The sequence below is a fragment of the Pezoporus occidentalis genome, unplaced genomic scaffold (genome assembly GCF_034315485.1).
Source record: "Pezoporus occidentalis ecotype Australia unplaced genomic scaffold, CSIRO_AGI_Poc_V1 ctg190, whole genome shotgun sequence".
NCBI classification, from domain to species: Eukaryota; Metazoa; Chordata; class Aves; order Psittaciformes; family Psittacidae; genus Pezoporus; species Pezoporus occidentalis.
This window is the reverse complement of record NW_026913749.1, coordinates 309,333-328,481: the sequence shown is the minus strand read 5'-3', so window position 1 is coordinate 328,481 and position 19,149 is coordinate 309,333. Positions and strand designations below refer to the sequence as shown.

Here is a 19,149-nt window from a genome sequence, read left to right as displayed (position 1 = left end):
AATCCAATGAGAAAATTGCACCAACAGTCTGTGAGCCATTCTGACCCATGGGCACCCCTGAGGTTTCTAAGTCTCAGGTGAAGGCTTTGGGCTGAAAACAGAAGGCTAAAAGCTGTACAAAGATGCTGCTTTCCTGGTTGAGAGGCAGGACCTTTGACAAGGCAGGAATTAAGCTGGAGAAATTAAATGTAGCAGAGCAGACGGAGGAGAAGCAAAGGGAAGGGTTTATGGCCTTAAAATAAATCAGTGCAAACTCTGAATTTCCCATTTATTGAAACCAATCACAGTTAAAAGGTCAAATCCGTTGGCAAACAGTAGTTTTGTATCATCCAGAGTGACACACAAATGAAGTACAAATGAAATCCAACCCAAAACAAAAAGGAGAACCAAAGATGCATGGCTCAAGCTTAGTTTATTCGTGCCTGTTCCCTTTGGCTGCCCTTCCAGCAGCTTCTCCAGCAGGACCAAAGGGTGATCTGTGACCCCCGCCGAGAGCCCCATGGCTGTGGGGGGACTGAGATGCCAGCAGCAGCCAGGTGATCCAGTTATTCCTGCTTCAGGGTTGAATGAACCCGCTTTGACTGGAGATAGAAGCATCCTTTGCAAAGAAGGAGGTTTGGTTTCCAGCATCCTTCTAACTCATGCTCATCCCTCAAGCGTGCTCCAGGCACTGAGCCTGGACGGGACTGATCCTGCCTGGGAATGACCATTCACCAGAAGATGCTTGGAAAGCAGAGGGGGAAGAGGCACTACACACACTGCGTGTTTCTGGCTCTTCAGGGAGGATCATTAATTGCCCCTGATGAATTATTTCATCCTGGTGTTGCTCAGGAAGACGAGAGCTCCCGGCACACTCCTGATTCGGCTCCAAGCTCTTCTGTGGAGTAACAGGCCAGGAAAACGCTGCATTGGCTTTGGGGAACTTATGGACCATTGGAACCAAGAACCACAAACCAGCCATCGCTTGATAAGGCCAGACACAGTCACAGGCCCACATGGAAACGTATCCTGCTGTGCACTGGTCAGGCAGCACTTGGACAACGACAGGGATGACCACACCTTGCCTTTCAAAGAGTACATGCTAGAAAACACAATTCCCCTTTCCCGTTTGGTTTTTTCCCAGAGACACAATTCATTGGCTCAATGCCCCAGACAGGAGAGAAATTGAAGCAAAAATGACATTTCCCTTTCAGAGACATCCCAAGAAAATTCTGATTTATTTGCCTGGACTATTCGCATCCATCAAACCAAATACCCTAAAACATTCCCAAGCACCCGCAGGATACAGGAGACCTCGATCCCACAGAGTGCTCTATGTGCCCTAACGCCTTCACCTGCCTTTCAAATTAAAGGGATTCTAAGGAACGCGCTCCACTCAAATGCCTTGTTCTGACCCACAGACCAGCTTAAACACACGACAGCGAATCTCTTCTCTTCTACAGAACACAGATGATCGAAACCCAGAGCAACCTGACTCGGAGCAGCCGGCCCAGTGTGGAAGGGAAGGACAGGGTGACCTGCAGCCCAGCCAACGTGTCATCCGACAACCTCCCCAAGAGGACAAGAACATCTGGTGGCGAAAGGAAACCAGGATCTGCGAGGAACCAGCCGTACTTGTGCTTTGAAAACCACTGACATGACATTGGAGGGGAGGAAGAGATATAAAATTATAGGAAATCAACACCAAGCCAGATCCAAAAAAATATATACAAAAGAAGTCCAGAGGGAATCGTGTGTCCAGTTCCAAACGCCGCTGCACAAATGGCTCTGAAGTCTTCTCCTGGGGATTGGAGCATTGTCCTATCCAAGCCCAACATCCAAGGACATCATCACCACAAATCCCAGTATCGAGGTCCAGGATGCCAGCTTCCCGTTGCCACTGAAGAGAGAAAAGGGGGAGGTGTGAGCTCCTAGGAGCCGGGAATGACTTTTCGGATGAGGGAATCATAGAATAGTTAGGGTTGGAAAGGACCTTAAGATCATCCAGTTCCAACCCCCCTGCCATGGGCAGGGACACCTCACACTAAAGCATCTCACCCAAGGCTTCTTCCAACCTGGCCTTGAACACTGCCAGGGACAATCATGAAACCATGGAATAGTTTTTGTTGGAAGGGATCTTAAAGCTCACCCAGTTCCAACCCTTGCCATGGGGGTTTAGTCCCAGTCACCAAGGGGGTCTCACCTGGTCTGTGCCTCGGGGATGATATCATCCATCACCACATAGACCATTGCTCCAGCAGCAAAGCCCAAGGCGTAGGGGAGGAGAGGCTCTGCCACCACCACGGCGAAGGCACCGAAGATGCCAGCCAAGGGCTCCACCATCCCACTCAGCTGCCCATACCTGCAAAGGACAGAGACTAAAAAGCAACCAGGGGCAAGATGGCACAGCCCTCCATGGGCTCTGCAGCTCCCTGTCCCCATGGTCTTCCCTAATGCTACCACATCCAGGAGGAGGTCACCACCCAGCCACTCCACGCCAAGCCACATGGACTGCTTTAAACGGGCAATGAAGGTGATTTGACCTAATCTAGATGATTTTTCCAGGAAGGGAATTAAGGTATAATCCAGTTCCTTCCATTGAAAAGCTCTGAGGGATTTGGGGATCCAGCTCACAAGCAGAGATGGGTCAGGGAGGAAACACTTCCAACCAGCATCACTCAGTCCCAGACTGGCCATCTGCCCACAGCCTCAACCAGGATGAAACTGCGCTCTTCCCCCTCAGTTTTCTTTCCCCCTAGGAGTGTTTTAACAACCCGGACCACGGGAACTCCCTTCCCAGCAGCAGCAATCCCGGTGCAAGCCCCAGCATCGGCTGCACTGGAGGTGGGTGGAAGGAAAAGAAAACAAAGCTTTGGTGGGAGCCGTTTCCAAGCCCTCCTCATCCATCACCCGGCCGAGCACACGTGCATGGGCTGAGTGCTTGCAGGGTTCATGCCCTTGGCTTTTCCACCTTGGGAAAAGGGAAAAGGAAAGCCAAAGAGTGGGTTTGAAATCCAGCCCGGAGTGAAGTGAGAGAAAAATGAAACAAAATCATATGAGAAACCCCCAAAAACTCTTTAGGTCAGGATCTGGGAGCTCACCACAGGCACTCTGTGGGCAGATGAAGCGGGATGGGGTGATCACCAATGCATCCCCCAGGAGCTGGGGGCTCAGAGCTGAGCTTAGGCACTGCAGAGGGAGCAGGGTAGCACTCACCATGCCCCTCAAAGCTGGAAACCAGCAGCATTCCCAGCAGCAGCTCTTGCGATGCCAAAGGGGGACCTAGCAGGTCTGGAGCAAGCCCATCCCAAGGGCAGCTTAATGATGGAGCAACGCAGATGGATACGGAAAGAAATCTATAGGCTCATCAGGAGCTGCTGGTGGAGGGCTCTTCATGGGTGAAGAGGAGCTCAGCTTACCAGAATGCTTTCCATGTGGAAAATCCAGCACCACGCAAAGGCAGGCTGACAGCCAGGCCCTCCGGGAAGTTCTGAATCCCAATCCCGATCGCCAAGTTCCTACCCACACACAAAAGCACAAATACACATATACATTAGGTGAAAAGCACAGCCTGGGGTAAGCTGCAGGGAGCTGGATTAAAAAAGACATTATTAGAGATCTGCTTTTGAATGGAAGCACACCTAGCCCTGGGGTAGCCATGCTAATATTTAACATGAACACAGCAAACTTCATCTTCAAATAGCTCCACAGCGTTTCATCAGCTTCAGCACCAGCCCTGGGAGCAACAGAGACCAGATGGAGGAGAAGAGACTTGTCCTGGGAGAATCCATGAGGTATTTCCAGCCTGAGGCTTCCCAGGAGCAGCGGCATCCCTGGACCCGGGTGTGTGGAGCAGCCCCAGGCTCGTGGGTTTGGGGGTCTTCAGTCCCAGAGGTGGCCGGTCCCTCTCCCATCACCTGCCCTGCTCTCACCAGCACCATCCTCAGCCATAGCCTTACAGCCATGGGGAGCCTGAGTCAGGTTAAAGCCATTCCCCCTTCTCGTGTCCTCACAGGCCCTTGTCAAAAGCCCCTCTCCAGAATTCCTATAGACCCCTTTACCTATTGGAAGACTGCTCTAAGGTCTCCTTCCCCTCTGCTCCAGGTCCCTTCCAGCTCAGCTGGAGTTCTGGATTTTTGTTGAAAACCAGGAAATTGGGATATGGAATTTTCTCCTTCACCAAAGGAACAAAACCGTCACAATCACCAAATAGGGTCAGGTTTTATGCCATGTGCCCCTGAGGCTGAGCAGCATCATGAGAGCAAATAAGAACCTGTTCCATAGTTGAAGCATTTCTCCCATCCTACGTCGGTGTGTCTGGGACACTGGGGGTGTCAAAGCTGCAGCCGTGAGGTGCTGGGCTATGACCTGCCCCAGCCCACAGCTCCGACTGGCACCCCAGCACCTCTCTGCAAGGTCAGTTCCTCCTTTGCCAGCAGCTGAAAGCCGCCTTTGCTGCTTCAAACACTTGTTTCCTATTAGTAAAATAAGACCGGTGAGAAAAACCTCTCTTGGGTTGTTTAAACTTCTACCAGGGTTTACAGAGGAGGGGAGGGGAAGGGGGAGAGGCTGCGGCTTTCCCTAACCAGGACAGGCCATTACAATCAAAAACATTATTCAAGGCAAAGCGGGAGAGAGGACGAAGGGGGAAAAGCATCCCTTTGAGAAAACACTGGAGCCGCTGTCTGCGCGCGGGGCTCTGTTCCTCCTTCCCTCGCCTCCGCACAAAGCAGCTATTACTGGCCCCGACCACAACAAATTAATGGGGTGGGAGAGGGAGGTGTGAATGGAGGGTCTGTACAGGGAGGCTGGGAGCCCCTCCTTGCCCCGGTCCCACCGGGAGGAGGGAATCCCACTCTGACCCCTTGCCCTGCAGCAAGCCCCAAGGGACAGGAGGAAGGGGAACGAGAGTGCATAATGGGGATGCTCAGCATCAAACAGGACCCATGGGGCCAGGTCACCCACTTGCCCCAGCTCTCAGCAGGGAGGCAGCGATGTGTGCCCCCTCCACGTCAGGATTTTAACCTGTTTCCCCAAGAAAAAGGTGCTGGCATCATGCTGGCTGGGTGCTGGAGTCAGGCACAAGCACACAAAGCTTCGCATGCGGCATGGCAAGAAGCAAGGGCCACTGGAGACCCAGTGCCTGCCCCATGCAGCGCATCCCATTTTTTCACTCCTCCCTCGGGATATCCATGGGCAGAAAGGCCCTTCCAGGCTCAGCATCATGCTGAGAAGGTCCCCATCTCATCTCCTGGCCTCCAGTCCCCTCCCTGTCCCCACAAAGGTCTTCTGCTCACCCAGACCATGCTCCCCCATCCCTAGGACCACTCAACCCTCCCTCCCACTGCAGCTCTGCCTGAACATTTCTTGGACTTCGGGGCCTTTTGAGCCTTTCCCAGGACACTAATCCCATCAGGATGAGGATAACTCCACGACAACATGCAGGCCAGGAACACATAAGCCTTCCTATTTGCTTTGCCTCGGGTCACTGCACGAAGGGTACCTCCACTTCAACTGCCTAGAGCAGCATCTTGGGAGACATCCAGGAGCTGGAGGCAGGGGAAATTTCCCTGTGATGCCCCAAGCGTGGAACAAAACCATCCCAAGGGCTGTTCCTCTCCCCCTTCACCTCACACCTTGTCCGCAGCTCCCGTGTGGAGCCGACGGCAACGGGGCTGGTGAGAAAGCGACCGAATCAAAGCTGCATTGTGTACGAGGGAAACAAAGGCGGCCTTATTACGGAAATAGGTGGGGATTCTTGGAAGGCTTCCCCCGACTGCAAAGAAACACATTGTAAACCAGATGCACAGAGACAGACTGGAACTGCCCGGCCCAGGGGAGCCGAACCTCCGGGTGACCACGGCGAGATACGGGATACCGAGGAGGTGACAACAGGGAGGGAGGCAGAGGGACAGCCCTCAGGATGAATGTTTAGAGGCATGAGGGTCTCTAAAGGGGGAAGGTGGGGAATAACTGCTAGGGAGGTGTTAGAAGCAGATCCCATGCTGTCTGATGGGCCACCCCAGCTACAAGACATTTTGCAGGTAAGAATGATACCCTATGGCTCATCCCCAACCTATAAACATGAACTGGGCTAAAGAAAGGGCAGTCCAGGAAAAACCACACCAGACTTTGCCTGGGGATGCAGCTCTGCCACCCTGGCCAACACAGGAACGTCATTGGGCATCTCCTCCACTTGGGCATAAGGACTCAAGTGTCCTTGGAAGCATCAAGGAACAAGGAGCCAACACGCATTAGACGTGTTACCTTCCCCAGCTCTCTGCCTCAGCTTCCCCATCTGCAAACCAGCAGTGATAACAGCTGTATCCTCCACAACCTGGGAACAGAAAGGCCCCTAGCACACATACCACCTTCATGTATGCTCTGCAGCGCGCCAGCGATGCTGGGATGGGGCTGCCCTCGCATTGACTGATCCCCGTTGCAGCAGGGCCCAGTGCTGCAGTTTTAAAGAGGAGCAGGTAAAACCCTGTATCCTGGTGGAACCCCACCAGGGACAAACTCCTCCATCTCCCAGGAACACACTGGGGCCGGACCTCCTACCCCCGGCTCTCCTGCCAACCGCTATGGCACCACGCTGCGGGACTCCAAGTTCACTTTCAAACCCAAGTTGGCATCTCTGCATATTTGCAAGGTCAAGGCACAGAAAGCCTTCTATAAGCCTAAACCCTTGTTTTCAAGGGCCTATTCTTTTACAAACTGATTATGAAAGCAGGCTACATATTCTTAACAAGCCCCTTTTCACGACGGCTTTCAATTCCCTCCAGTGTATAATGTGCATGTGTATTCTTGCATGGCAGGCCCTTACATACTGTTTTGATTGTTATCGCCTTGCCATGAAAGGGCCGATTGTTTGGGGTTCCCGAGATTACATCACGGCTCCCACTCGGGCGCCCGCCGAGGTGTTTGATCAGGGCCCGCAGGTGGGAAGCGGTGAGCACGGGGCCCGCAGCCTTTCCCCGTACCTGCCCGACCTGTTCAGCACCGCTCCGAGGGCCCGGAGACTCCCGAGGCTCTCACGCGATGGGAGCTGCAGGGACAAGAGGGCTGGCAGCATCCTCTCCACCGGCCCCGATGCCAATGGACCACGGTCTCGCCCCGAGGAGCAGCCTGGTCCATCCCCGGCTCCTGGCGAGTCGTTGCTTTAGGTATTTTAAAGACTACACCATGGTTTGAGTTGGAAGAGGTCTTAAAGCTCATTCAGTTCCAACCCCCTGCCATAGGCAAGGACACCTTCCACTAGAGCAGATTGCTCCTGCAAAAGCAGGTGGAGGATGCTACTCAAGCAGATTTGCCCTTGGATAACGCAGTAACTTTCATCTCAACCTCTCAAATCCCATAAGGAAAAAAGAAATGGATGTAAACCTACTATGCCTCTTCCTCTGGGGTGCAGCCACCAGCCCCATTGCCCATGAGGACACAGAAACACGTGGAACAATGCGTGTCCCCATCAGTCAGGGGATGCAGCGTGTGCCCCAGCCAGCTCCTGGGAGCGGGGAAGCTCCTGTTGGGTCCCTGCTCGAGCCACATGTGCTAGTCACATCCTAATGTAAGCATCTGCCCTGCAGCTCTGCTCCTCAGTAGCCACTTCCATACCTCTTTCAACCTCTTCCCACTCAACCACTGGGCTCTAAGCGCTCTGCTGCCTGCTCTGTGTCACATCTGCTGGCCTGGCCCCCCGCCAGCCTCAAGCACACACTGCTCTGCATCCGCACAGGGAACACTTACAGTCTCAGGAATTTTTACCTTTAATTTATCCCAAAGGCACACAAACCAAGTTCAAAGTCATAAAACCTGCTCTCCCCTCTGACTGCAGCGACCGGGACGTGAACTTGAGCTGAGGAGCAAGGAACTCTCCAGCATTCCCAACACAAATCCATAGAAGAGGTGCTGCAGAACACCCCACAAGAGCCGCAGCGCATGTGAGGTTTGCCACACTGAGTACCAGGCTTGGATGTCCCATAGGGCTGGAATATCTCCTCCCCATCCCAGCAAAGCCGGGGGGGGGGCTCAGCCAGAAGGACATGAGCTCGGACACCCCCTTGGGCCATGCCCTGATGCCAGTGGCTGCTGCAAGAGCAAGTTCAACCCCTCAACACCAATACATGATGGGAACCACGGGTGGTTGTTCCACGAGGGCAGGCACGTATCCAGCCCCCGATCGCCTGGAGGGTCCCATCATCCAGGGACTATTTATTCCTCTGGGAGTTTAAAATCTTTATTCTTATCTTCTCGGTTATTTATGTAAGGGTTTGATTTATGAGTCAGCCTCACGCACAGGGTAAAAGTTCACATCTCCCCCGATCAGGGAAGCACAAAGACACGTTTCATGAGCTCCACACGCTCCTGCTCTCTTCTCCCTTTCTCCATGCTTCGACCCCACGGTGCAGCAGGAAAGGCTCAGGGAGCCTTGGTGCTGGCTCCTGCTCCCACAGTAAGAATGCCAATGGGACCTGTGAGCACAGGATCTGGCCAAGCCTTCCCCAGCTCAGGCTGGTATCTGCAAAACAAGGAGATATGACCCAGCTCCCAACAAAACCCCCTCTGCAGGAGATGCAATCCAGGAGGAATTGCACTTGTCCTGCTGCTTGCTCTCATAGCACCTAATATAAAGCAGGATCTTAGACTCATAGAGTCACAGACTGGTTTGGGTTGGAAGAGACCTCAAAGCTCATTGAGTTCCAACCCCCTGCTATAGGCAGGGACACCTTCCACTAGAGCAGCTTGCTCCAAGCCCCGTCCAACCACCACCCACAGATGCCATCCAACTCCAACCATCACCAGCAGGTTTTGGTTAAAACCCTCCAAATCAGAAGCACCATTTTTAAACACCTGAAGACAACCCTCATGTGAGACCTCATTAACTTGATTTTAAAGCCCATCGGGCTGCAGATCATTTCAACTTGTACATATTCCTATAGGCACACCCTTAAACAAAGCGGGATTTAACGATGTGGCCGCATTGATCTCGGGTAGAGCTGGAGCTGGAGGGAGATACAGAACCTCATAAAGGTTATTAAAATACATATATATTTAAATATAATCACAACAGAAAGTGGGTGGTCTAAAAGCAGGGCTGGGATTATGGCCCACCTATAAGAATTCCCAATAATACCTGCCAATTACTGTTTACAGCCTCACACAAACCCTCTCCTTTTCTCTATGAACCTTCAAATCACAAGCCCGTTTCCCACAGATGATTTCACATGCCATGGAAATCTCAGTGCAAATAACGTGCTGGGGCAGGGAATGGATTAGGGGGGTATTTCTTAGGGACTTTTTTGCCTTGTCCTTCCGCACACACAACCCCATTACTTACAGGAAACAAAAGCCTTGAGCTTTTAATGGAGGAAGGATGAGTGTAGTTAATAAAGACACTATTCTTCCTCCCTGCTAGGGGCTGAAAAGAACTTGAAGGGAATCAAAGCCCAGCTATAGCTATAGATAAATATATGTCTGTATTTCACTCATCCTCCCCCAGCTCCCTGCAGTGGCATCCTGGTGGAGCTCAGCACCCCATTTGTGCCCATCGAAGGGCTCACAAACAATTCCCTCCTATCCACGTTTGTGTCCTGATGGGGATCATTAGCCAAGAGCAAAATTAAAAGCCCCAAAATAGTTTCTCCCCTTCCCTCTCCTGCAGCATCGCTGTTCAAACACGCTGAGGGAGAGCGTGAAAGCACCGGAGCGGCTCCTTTATGCAGCCTGAAAACCTGGAACTAAACAATTTACTAACAGCTGTAGCTATAAAAGGCCCTATTATTGCTCCGTGTACACTAACAATGTCTTCATTCAAATTGCTTCCCCTCCTCGGAGGGTTTATTTTTAAACCTGCTAAAGAGAGGAACAGGCCACCAGGGCCACAAAGACCAAGCTGGTGTTCAAAGTGAGCTTTGTTTGGCACTATCTTGATGAGATAAACAGGGATAATGGCTTTTTCTGTCTCCGCTCTTTTCTCTTTGCCTTCTTTCTCTTATTTTAAGGTGAACAGGAACTGAACGGGTGCATTTTGCAGATCAAAGCTTGCCAACATAGGGCCACCACAGGGTGCTGGACCACTGCAGCACCCAGCCATAGCTTAGCCAGAAACCATCCAGCTGGCCAACAGCACACCCAGGGAAGGAGGTGGGTCTCCCTCTCAGGCAGGTGAGAAGCCAAAGGGCTCCATGTGGGAGCTGCTCTTGGTGTTCCCCGTCCTTCAGGTTGTACAGACAGATGCAGTGACCACCGTAAAAAGAGAAGGAAGCAACCACTACACAGACTTTCCCCAGAGCCAGATGCTGTTTGGGAGGCTGGCTCTCTCTCCTTAGTAGTATAAATCAAACCCAAAACCCTCCTCGGTCCAGACACTTGAGCAAGGGATAAGGAAGAAGTGGGAGAGAAGAGGAGGGGAAGCTATACAGTGATGTAAATCACTGCAAACAGCCAGTGAGGGATTCACAGCCAGCAGCCCGGCTCCCAGCCAGGCTTTGAAGACCTCCCTGCTGACATGGGAGGTCTTCTCCTCCTCCAGCCTGGGGCAATAAACCCAGGCTGCAGCACCCATCCACCCCCTGGAGCTGGGGTGCAGCAGAGGCCAGGCTGACACGGGCTTTCAACCCATCCATTTTGGACAAGCAATGCTCAAGTTATGAAGTGTTGCCACCAAACTGCCAGCACCAACGTGCTCCAGCAGCATCACCAGCCAAAAGCGGCTACCTCTGGCAGCCTCGGAAAGAGCAGCTGCCCCCAGAAACACAGCCCTGCAATGGAAAACCAGCCCCAACCAGCCAAGCACCCGTTTGTGAGACTCAAAGAGCAAGCAAAGCATCCTCCAAAAAGCATTTTCCCCTCACCAGAGCACAGGGATGGGGGGGGGGGGGGGGAAATGGACCACCCTGACCTCCCCATCCTGGCAGGAGGCAGGACCAGCATCACGAGGCCAAGGTAAACCAATTCAAGACGTGGTTTGCTGCCAAGAGCTACGGCTGGAACCTTGCCTGATCTGAAACGGGTTCCCTTTGCCAGGGGGCTTGGCAGGGCTCCCCCTGCATCTGCTCGATGGTGGGACACAAGCATCCCACCACCCATCCATCACCCAGGGGACCCGCGGTGCTACAGGCAAGCAAGGATCCTTGCTGGGATCCAGAGACCCGATTTACATCAGGGAAGTCTCCCCCACTGATTTAAATTCACCCTGAACCCAGTCTCAGCAACCCAGATTGCTGTGACCAAACCAAGCTACCACGTTTCTTAAGGACCAGGAAAACTGTTGTGCTCTGCCCCTGGAAAACAAGGTCTCTGCTCTCTGCCTGCATCTCCCTGCATCAGGTACCGAGCAGCAAAGCACCATAAAACCCCAGATTAACTCCCCAGCGCCACACCAGGATGGGAAGCAGGTCTGGCTGCAGGACAACAGACTACCCAGGCACTGCAGGAGCACAAATGTTTTCCTAGTGAGGAAAACACGTGGCAGCTTTGAAGGCAGCTCAATAAAAGCACTGCAGGCCACACAGCTTCCTCACCACGCTTTGCTTTGCCCGTCCTGCACACACGGCCATGCAGGATGACGGAGCCATCGGTAGCTGTGAAGCTGCTCTGGGTGAGGATGCGGCCGCTGCTGTGTTTGGTGTCATGCTGAGTTCGTTATTGGAGCAGTAATGAGTTTTGTGGGAGCAGGAGGAAGCGGAGACACCGTGGTCAGTCTGCCTTCTGCCTGTCGGTGGTGTAGGTTTGTTTAGTAGGATAAGGAAGGGAGGTTACACCGCTCCACAGGACACGGCCATCGTCCCTTCAGCCCTGCACCATGTCTGCTGGGTGAGATCTCACCTATGCCACACACCAAGCACAACAAACCAGACCTGCAGCATCAGCTGAGGCTTCAAACAGGCACCGGGGAGCTCCATCCAAGGCGACAGAGATGCTGCAAAGGCCTCGGGAGGGGGATTCGCTGCCTGATATTGCACAGCCCTGCAAACATCTCCATTGGTGACGCACTTCAAGCTCACCTTGCTTCCCAGCTTCCTTCTGATGGCCAAGAAGAGCCCCACCATTCACAAAAGAAAAGCCCTCCAGAAACCTACCCCACTCATCATTAATGTACATCTACCTTCAGGAGAGCTAATTAGAAGCTGTTTAATAAGCACCTTCCAACTGTGTGGTTGTGGGCTTTGTTCTGCACCCGGCCAGGAGCAGCGTTCTCCTGGGATCCCAGGAAACATGGAAATCCCCGAGCAGCCCCACCTTGCCTCCCATCCAGAAGTGCTTTTTCCATTGGGTGTTTCTGTGCACAGCCTTGATGTGATAAAGAACTTGGGATTCAACCCCACGTTTTGATCTCCCTCAGCTCCACTGTGGATCCATTCAGAAGCAAGAGGCAGAGATTGCGGACGAGAGAAACACCCAGCGTGTCTTCTGCTGTCTCTCAGACCACAATGATCTCCATTCATTCGGAGGGAACACAGTATAAAGTTTTTGCCTGGTTTCAATCTCCCTACATTAATCAAGCCTATTTTCCCTTTTCCAGCCTGAGAGACACAGCGTGGGAGGCACAGGCTGTCCCATGAAATAATATTTTCCAAGCCATAGTCAAAGTCTGCCTGTCAACTCGAAGCCTCTTTTCTGTCTGTTTTACCAAAGCTGGACAGGAAACAATCTGTGGGCACAACAGATCAAAACAAGGCCAGCATTCCCAGCAACAGGGCTGATGAATGGGAAGCATTGTGCTGCAGTGGAGGAAACATCACCATCATCATCAGAGCAGGGAGAGGGGGGGGGGATAAAATATATCTGTTTACATCGCTTCCACAAGCACAACCCACTCCCCAGCTGCCCTAAATAGGAGCTTTCATTCAGGAGCTAACCAGGCAGGTGGGATGTGGTAGGAGATGCAATGGTCCATCAGTCCAGAGTCCGTGATGGGGAAGGGCAAGCCTCAGTCAGACACCGTACCCACAAAACCATGCACTCTTCCCCTTCCTTACATCCATGGTGACCAGGGATCAGACCCCGGACAAGGCCTGACCTGCACCTTGCAGAAGGGACTGCTGAAGGGGATCCACATGAACCCCAAGAACAGGGAAAGCTGCCACGAACAAGCCTCCCCAGATGCCCCTGCTTTAAACCAGAGGCAGCAGCTGACACCCAGTGGGCTCTCACTCCTACACGAGCTCAGCTTCATCCTAATTTGCCTACATCCTTTTTAACCTCTCTAAATTATTTGCGTCCATGGTATCCTATGAGAATCCGGTGCCCAGACCACCCATGACTTTTAGTCATATATATATATATAAAATCATAGAATCATAGAAATATATATATATATAATCATAGAATCATAGAGTAGTTAGGGTTGGAAAGGACCTTAAGATCATCCAGTTCCAACCCCCCTGCCATGGGCAGGGACACCTCCTACTAAACCATGGCACCCAAGGCTCTGTCCAACCTGGCCTTGAACACTGCCAGGGATGGAGCATTCACAACCTCCCTGGACAACCCATATATACATATACATATATATATATATGTATGTATGTCATCTGCTCAAAGTACTTCGTGGCATTTAACTCGATATTGGTTTCACTCATTAAACATTCTCTCCCATTGGAATGAGCAGCCCTTTGCCAGGGAAAAAGCCACATTTGGGAGTCCCATCAGCTCCAGGGTCTGTCCTCCAGCGGTGCAAGACCATGCACCAGCCCCATATCCACCGAGAAGAGGCTGATAGGAACATGGATGTTACCACCTAGCGTCAGGCAGGAGAGGAGCAGCAACCTGGAATGAAGAGGATGGGGATGAGGACCTGGCCGAGGATGACTCTTGCTTTGTAAGTGTCGGACTGCAAATCCAGAGCCTGCGGATCATCCCGGACACCTCCGCTTCCCTGGCCAGCAGCATGAACATGAGTTTTCTACCCCTCCAACTGGGATGGGTTTGAGAATAACAATGCACAATACACTTCTGGGGAGGAAGAGTGCCGAAAGAGTCCCTCTGTGCTTTGCTCTGTCTCCAGCCCAAGACTTGCAGATAATTCTTTCCTGCCATTATACATTTAGAATTCAATTTATAAATTAAACGCTCCATCTGTCAAACTGAAAGCACTCTGCTTACCCAGGCCCTGGAAACACAACCACTGTTGAAATGCTGTGCCCCATGGCAGGGAGGAAGCCTGAACTGAACTGCAAAGGGCCGTGAGATGGGTGGGGAGAGCAGAGGAGCAGGAGAGGGGAGAGGAAAGGGCACATGGAAGGGTCTGTTCCTACACCCAGCCCTGGGGAAGCCATGGACAAAGCACACCAGCATTGGCCAGCCCAGCCTGCACGCCCAGAGCAGCACACATTGAGCCTGTCCTGGTCTCAGCAGCCCATCTGGTTCCTGTTAAATCAGCCACACAAGGTGGAGAGGGTTTCCTCCCCCCGCCTTACAGCGTGCAAAGAGGGGGAGGCAAAACAGCTTTTTTAAGGCATGGCTGCCCTTCTCTTTACCTTCCTGCCTGGAAGGCAGCCAGGAGCAGCTCCTGCCTCCCTGCTCACATCTGGAGGGAACCTTCCCCTCGCTGGGCTGACTGCACCAAGCACTGCTCCTCTGTACAGGCGTTGCTCCTGCACCCCGGGCACACGCTCACCCCGGGTCTCACTCCCGTCACCACAACAGCATCGTCCTGAGCCACTATTTCCAGCCTGCGGGGCTTCCCAATGCTTTCATCCTTGCAAGGAACCAAGCAGATGAATCAGGTTTGCAGCAGGCAGGGATGCTCTGGAGCGAGGAGGGATGCTCCTGCCTGAGGATGAGCAGGGGCTCAGCCCTCGTGGGAAACACCCCCAAAGCAGACATTAGGTCATCCTAAACCCCATATAAACCACCATAAACCCCACAGCACCTTCCCAAAAAAGGCTTGAGTGTGCCACCCAGCCAAAGGAGCACGACATCACCTGCACACAAAAGCCAAGAGCCGAGAGCTCAACTTGCTTGGGCACAGGACCGCACTTCACTCGCATCCCCCCACACTGCAAACCCATCCATGAACCAACCCACAAGGCGAGGGGCTGAGTCCCAGGGTGAGCGCTGGCATTGGTGGGGAGGAGAACAGAGGAGCCAGATAGCAGGAACGGAGCCTGCACACCCGGTGGCAGCAAAGAAACACGGACGAGCACAGGCAGGAGACTGGCAGGCAGCACCGAGAGCATCCGGGGAGATGAATGGACGGGGGGAACCCAGAGGGATGGATCCTGCAAGCCAGAGGTAAGGGGCAGGACCTTCCCAAAGGCCAGAGAGTCAGGGGATGGCAGAGGCAATGTCAGCACATGCAAAGCACCGGGTGAGGATCCCACCCTGCTTCCTCATCATCCTGGTTTTGGTTTTTAACCAAACCCCAAAGCACTTCCATGAAAGAGGAGAGATTTGGATTCGACATTAGGAAGAGGGTTTTCCCTGGGAGGGTGCTGAGGCGCTGGCACAGGGTGCCCAGAGAAGCTGTGGCTGCCCCATCCCTGGCAGTGCTCAAGGCCAGGCTGGACACAGGGGCTTGGAGCAAGCTGCTCTATGGAAGGGATCCCTGCCCGTGGCAGGGGTTGGAGCTGGAGGAGCTTTAAGCTCCCTTCCAACACAACCAGGCTGGGATTCTCTGATTCTATAACTCGATGCAAACAGCCCTTCAGGACACATCACGATCACGTCTCACCAAGGCTGCAATGGATTCAGGCTCCTGCCGAGATTTCACCCCTTTGGGAGCAACGGAACCAGGCAGCGGCTCCTTGGGCAAGCCACAAGTCAGTGGTCAGGTCCTCTGATGAGCGTGGCACATCCCAGCCAAGCCTGGGAACATCTCCCCGCCGCTGCAAACATCCCCAGGCATCCTGCTCGCATGCACCAGAGCGCTCACAGCCGCTTCTGCACGATCCAAGGTTGGAAGGAATGAGCCTCCCAGAGCCGGCTCAGCTCGGTGCTAACGCGGTTACTCACACCCAGGGGAGAGCAGGAGCAGGATGGAGGAGGTGAACCGAGGTGAACACAGCTCCTTCATTACAACCCTGGGTCAAAGGAATGGACACAAGGGGGATCACGGCTGTCGTGGCCCCAAAGAGGCTGGCCAAGGAGCGATTTCCCCTTCAGCTGTGTCAGAAGAGGTGGTTCTGTTCCTCACATTGGCGCACAACAAGTATAATCCCACTGGTTTTTAAGCCTCCATAACACAAATCAGCCTCCTAATATTTTACTCTTGGACACTTCCCAAATGGCTTCATGGCAAAGCAGCTACACGGAGTGATTCAGGGGCTGCCCGCAGCTGACAGTGACAGCCAGATTGATGGCAACCAAGTTATTTTGTCTCCTTTTGCAGCTGACTACATTTGCATTGGTATGTTCATGGTGCAGACTCCACCTTTCATCTAACTTGATTAATTCTGTTGTAAATACAGAGAAAGAACCAGCTGCTTCTGGCTTTTTAGCTTCGACCGAGCAGCTGATGAAAACAACTCCTTTTGTTCAAGCATCTCCAGAGCCTCTGCAGACTTTATGAAGAGCCTTTTATTCTAAAAGGTTAGAGAAACTCCGTGTTTGGAGCTGGTGCATCCTGCTGGCCTCCCCACAGAGCTGGATGGTACCTGCTGCAATCAAAGTGCCTGGGGCAGCACACCCGGTGCTGTCCGGTTGGGTCCCCCATCAGCCAGGGATGTAACAGGGCATCAAAGAGAGAAGGCTTTGCTTGTGTCCTTGCAGGGTTCCCATAAGCACGGCTCCTGCCTGGTCAAGGGAGCCTGGAGGGCTCCAAAACCAGCCCAGGGACCCACAGATCCTGTGGCAGGAACAAGGCAGCCAAGATAAAACAGCGTTTCCATCCATAAACCGTAAGGGCTGGGCAGGTTGTTCACTGACCAAACACACTGCACGTCCTCAGCCACACAGACCGCAGCGTGGGGCTGGTAAAGGAAGGGTGAAGAGAACACGGTGTGCTAAGAGGCTGGGGTGTCAAACAGAAAGGAAAGAGTCTGGTAACAGAGCACGGAGGAGCCTGGCCAGGAGATGCCGTTTGTGAACCAGCCACTAAGAGGTGTCAGCAGCTCTCCCGGAGCCCCGGCAGCTCCTCCAGCTCCCACTTCCCACCAGATTCCTCCTTTTCCCCATTTCTTTAGCAATGCCCAGTCCCAGCTCTGCCAGGGGCAGCCACTGACCCCGTACACCCGGGGTTTGCTCCCAGCTGGGGTGAAAATGTACCCAAAGCCCAAACCCTGACCCCAGGCAGTTTGGAGGAGCTGAACTACCCCCGTGTGCTCCCAGCAGTCCTGAGAGAAGCACAAAAGGGTTTGCCTTGTAGCATGGGGACAAGGCTGGCTGGGGCAAGGATGCCAGGAGCAGGGATGCCGGGGAGCAGGGATGCGGGGCAGCAGGGATGCCGGGAGCAGGGATGCGGGGCAGCAGGGATGCCGGGAGCAGGGATGCGGGGCAGCAGGGATGCCGGGAGCAGGGATGCGGGGCAGCAGGGATGCCGGGAGCAGGGATGCGGGGCAGCAGGGATGCGGGGAGCAGGGATGGCGGGGAGCAGGGATGCGGGGCAGCAGGGATGCGGGCAGCAGGGATGCGGGGCAGCAGGGATGCGGGGCAGCAGGGATGCGGGGCAGCAGGGATGCGGGGCAGCAGGGATGCGGGGCAGCAGGGATGCCAGGGAGCAGGGATGCGGGGAGCAGGGATGCCGGGCAGCAGGGATGCCGGGCAGCAGGGATGCCGGGCAGCAGGGATGCCGGGCAGCAGGGATGCAGGGCAGCAGGGATGTTGAGGAGCAGGGATGCAGGGCAGCAGGGATGCAGGGCAGCAGGGATGCAGGGCAGCAGGAATGCCGGGCAGCAGGAATGCAGGGGAGCAGGGATGCCGGGGAGCAGGGATGCCGGGCAGCAGGGATGCCGGGCAGCAGGGATGCCGGGCAGCAGGGATGCCGGGCAGCAGGGATGTTGAGGAGCAGGGATGCGGGGAGCAGGGATGCCGGGGAGCAGGGATGCAGGGCAGCAGGGATGCGGGGCAGCAGGGATGCGGGGCAGCAGGGATGCGGGGCAGCAGGGATGCAGGGATGCCGGGGAGCAGGGATGCCGGGGAGCAGGGATGCAGGGCAGCAGGGATGCCGGGCAGCAGGATCTTACCTGGCACTTTGGAAGGTCGCAGATGCAGATTTTCCAATAGCCCCAAATCCAACTCCCACCGCCAGACCCTCTGAAACAGGAAGGAAGAAATCAGTGAGGTCAAACCCTACCACTGCCCTGAGATCTCCCCTCCTCCTGCGCATCCATGGAGCACAGAGCGGTGTGAGCAGGAACACAGGACCCCAGGCCTGGTCATTGCCATAATCTAAGTGTGTTTAACTGGACCTTAAAGCAGAGCCTGCCCAGGGAGCTTCCCCTCTGTGAACCCAACCAGGAGTTTCATAGGAAGTCAATGCAGAGATTTCTGTATTTGGTGGATTGAGATGAGCTCTTTGCTGTGAAGGTGCTGAGGCACTGGATTCCTCTTTTCTAACATTCCTGTAGGCTGTTATTCAAGGCCAGATTGGACACAGGGGCTTGGAGCAAGCTGCTCCAGTGGAAGGTGCCCCTGCCCGTGGCAGGGGTTGGAGCTGGATGAGCTTTTAGGTTCCTTCAACCCAAACCAGTTTGTGGTTCTATGAGTGCACAGGAGGGGACAAGGTGACAACCCTCGTCAGCTGAAAGGCTTTTAATAAGGAGCAATGCAGTGCAAAACACCAAAGTCTGTTAAATAATACTCAAGGTCATCAAATATCCCTGCATCGCGGCGTCTCTGCAAGGCGCAGATGGGACTGGTGCTGCAGATGGGACTGGTGCCACAGATGGGACTGGTGCCACAGATGGGACTGGTGCCGCAGCTGGAACTGCAGAGGAACCAAACACCAACTTCTCCCATGACGTCCTCAGAAGCACTGCTAAGCCAGGACCAGGCTGCCAGCAGTGCCACCTCCCTGGGCCCAAATCCCAGCACTACACCGAACAGTCTCCGAGGCAGAAGGGAACCCAACCTCCATGAGGGATCTCCCACCGTGAGGATGATTTCAGATTCTAGCTCACCCCAAATCCCACAGAAACCAGCCAAGGAGCATTCCCAGGAGGGCAGCGGGGGCGGGAGACCCACGACCCACCACTGCCTCCTCCATCATGCTTCATCCTTCCCACTCCC

General features: G+C 53.9%; 1 protein-coding gene across 2 annotated transcripts in view; it reads right to left on the bottom strand.

Moving 5' to 3' along the window:
* Positions 1-254: 254 nt before the first annotated feature.
* The window catches only part of SLC39A11 (solute carrier family 39 member 11), a 76,249-nt gene continuing 57,354 nt past the window's right edge, over positions 255-19,149 (bottom strand). For both annotated transcript variants that reach the window (XM_062616908.1, XM_062616909.1), the window contains exons 7-10: positions 18,105-18,174; positions 3,399-3,497; positions 2,183-2,341; positions 255-1,879 (exon numbers count right to left, since the gene is read on the bottom strand). In XM_062616908.1, coding sequence (XP_062472892.1) covers positions 1,801-1,879; positions 2,183-2,341; positions 3,399-3,497; positions 18,105-18,174 — 407 coding nt within the window. In that variant the 3' untranslated portion in view covers positions 255-1,800. The remainder of the gene's footprint in view (positions 1,880-2,182; positions 2,342-3,398; positions 3,498-18,104; positions 18,175-19,149) is intronic.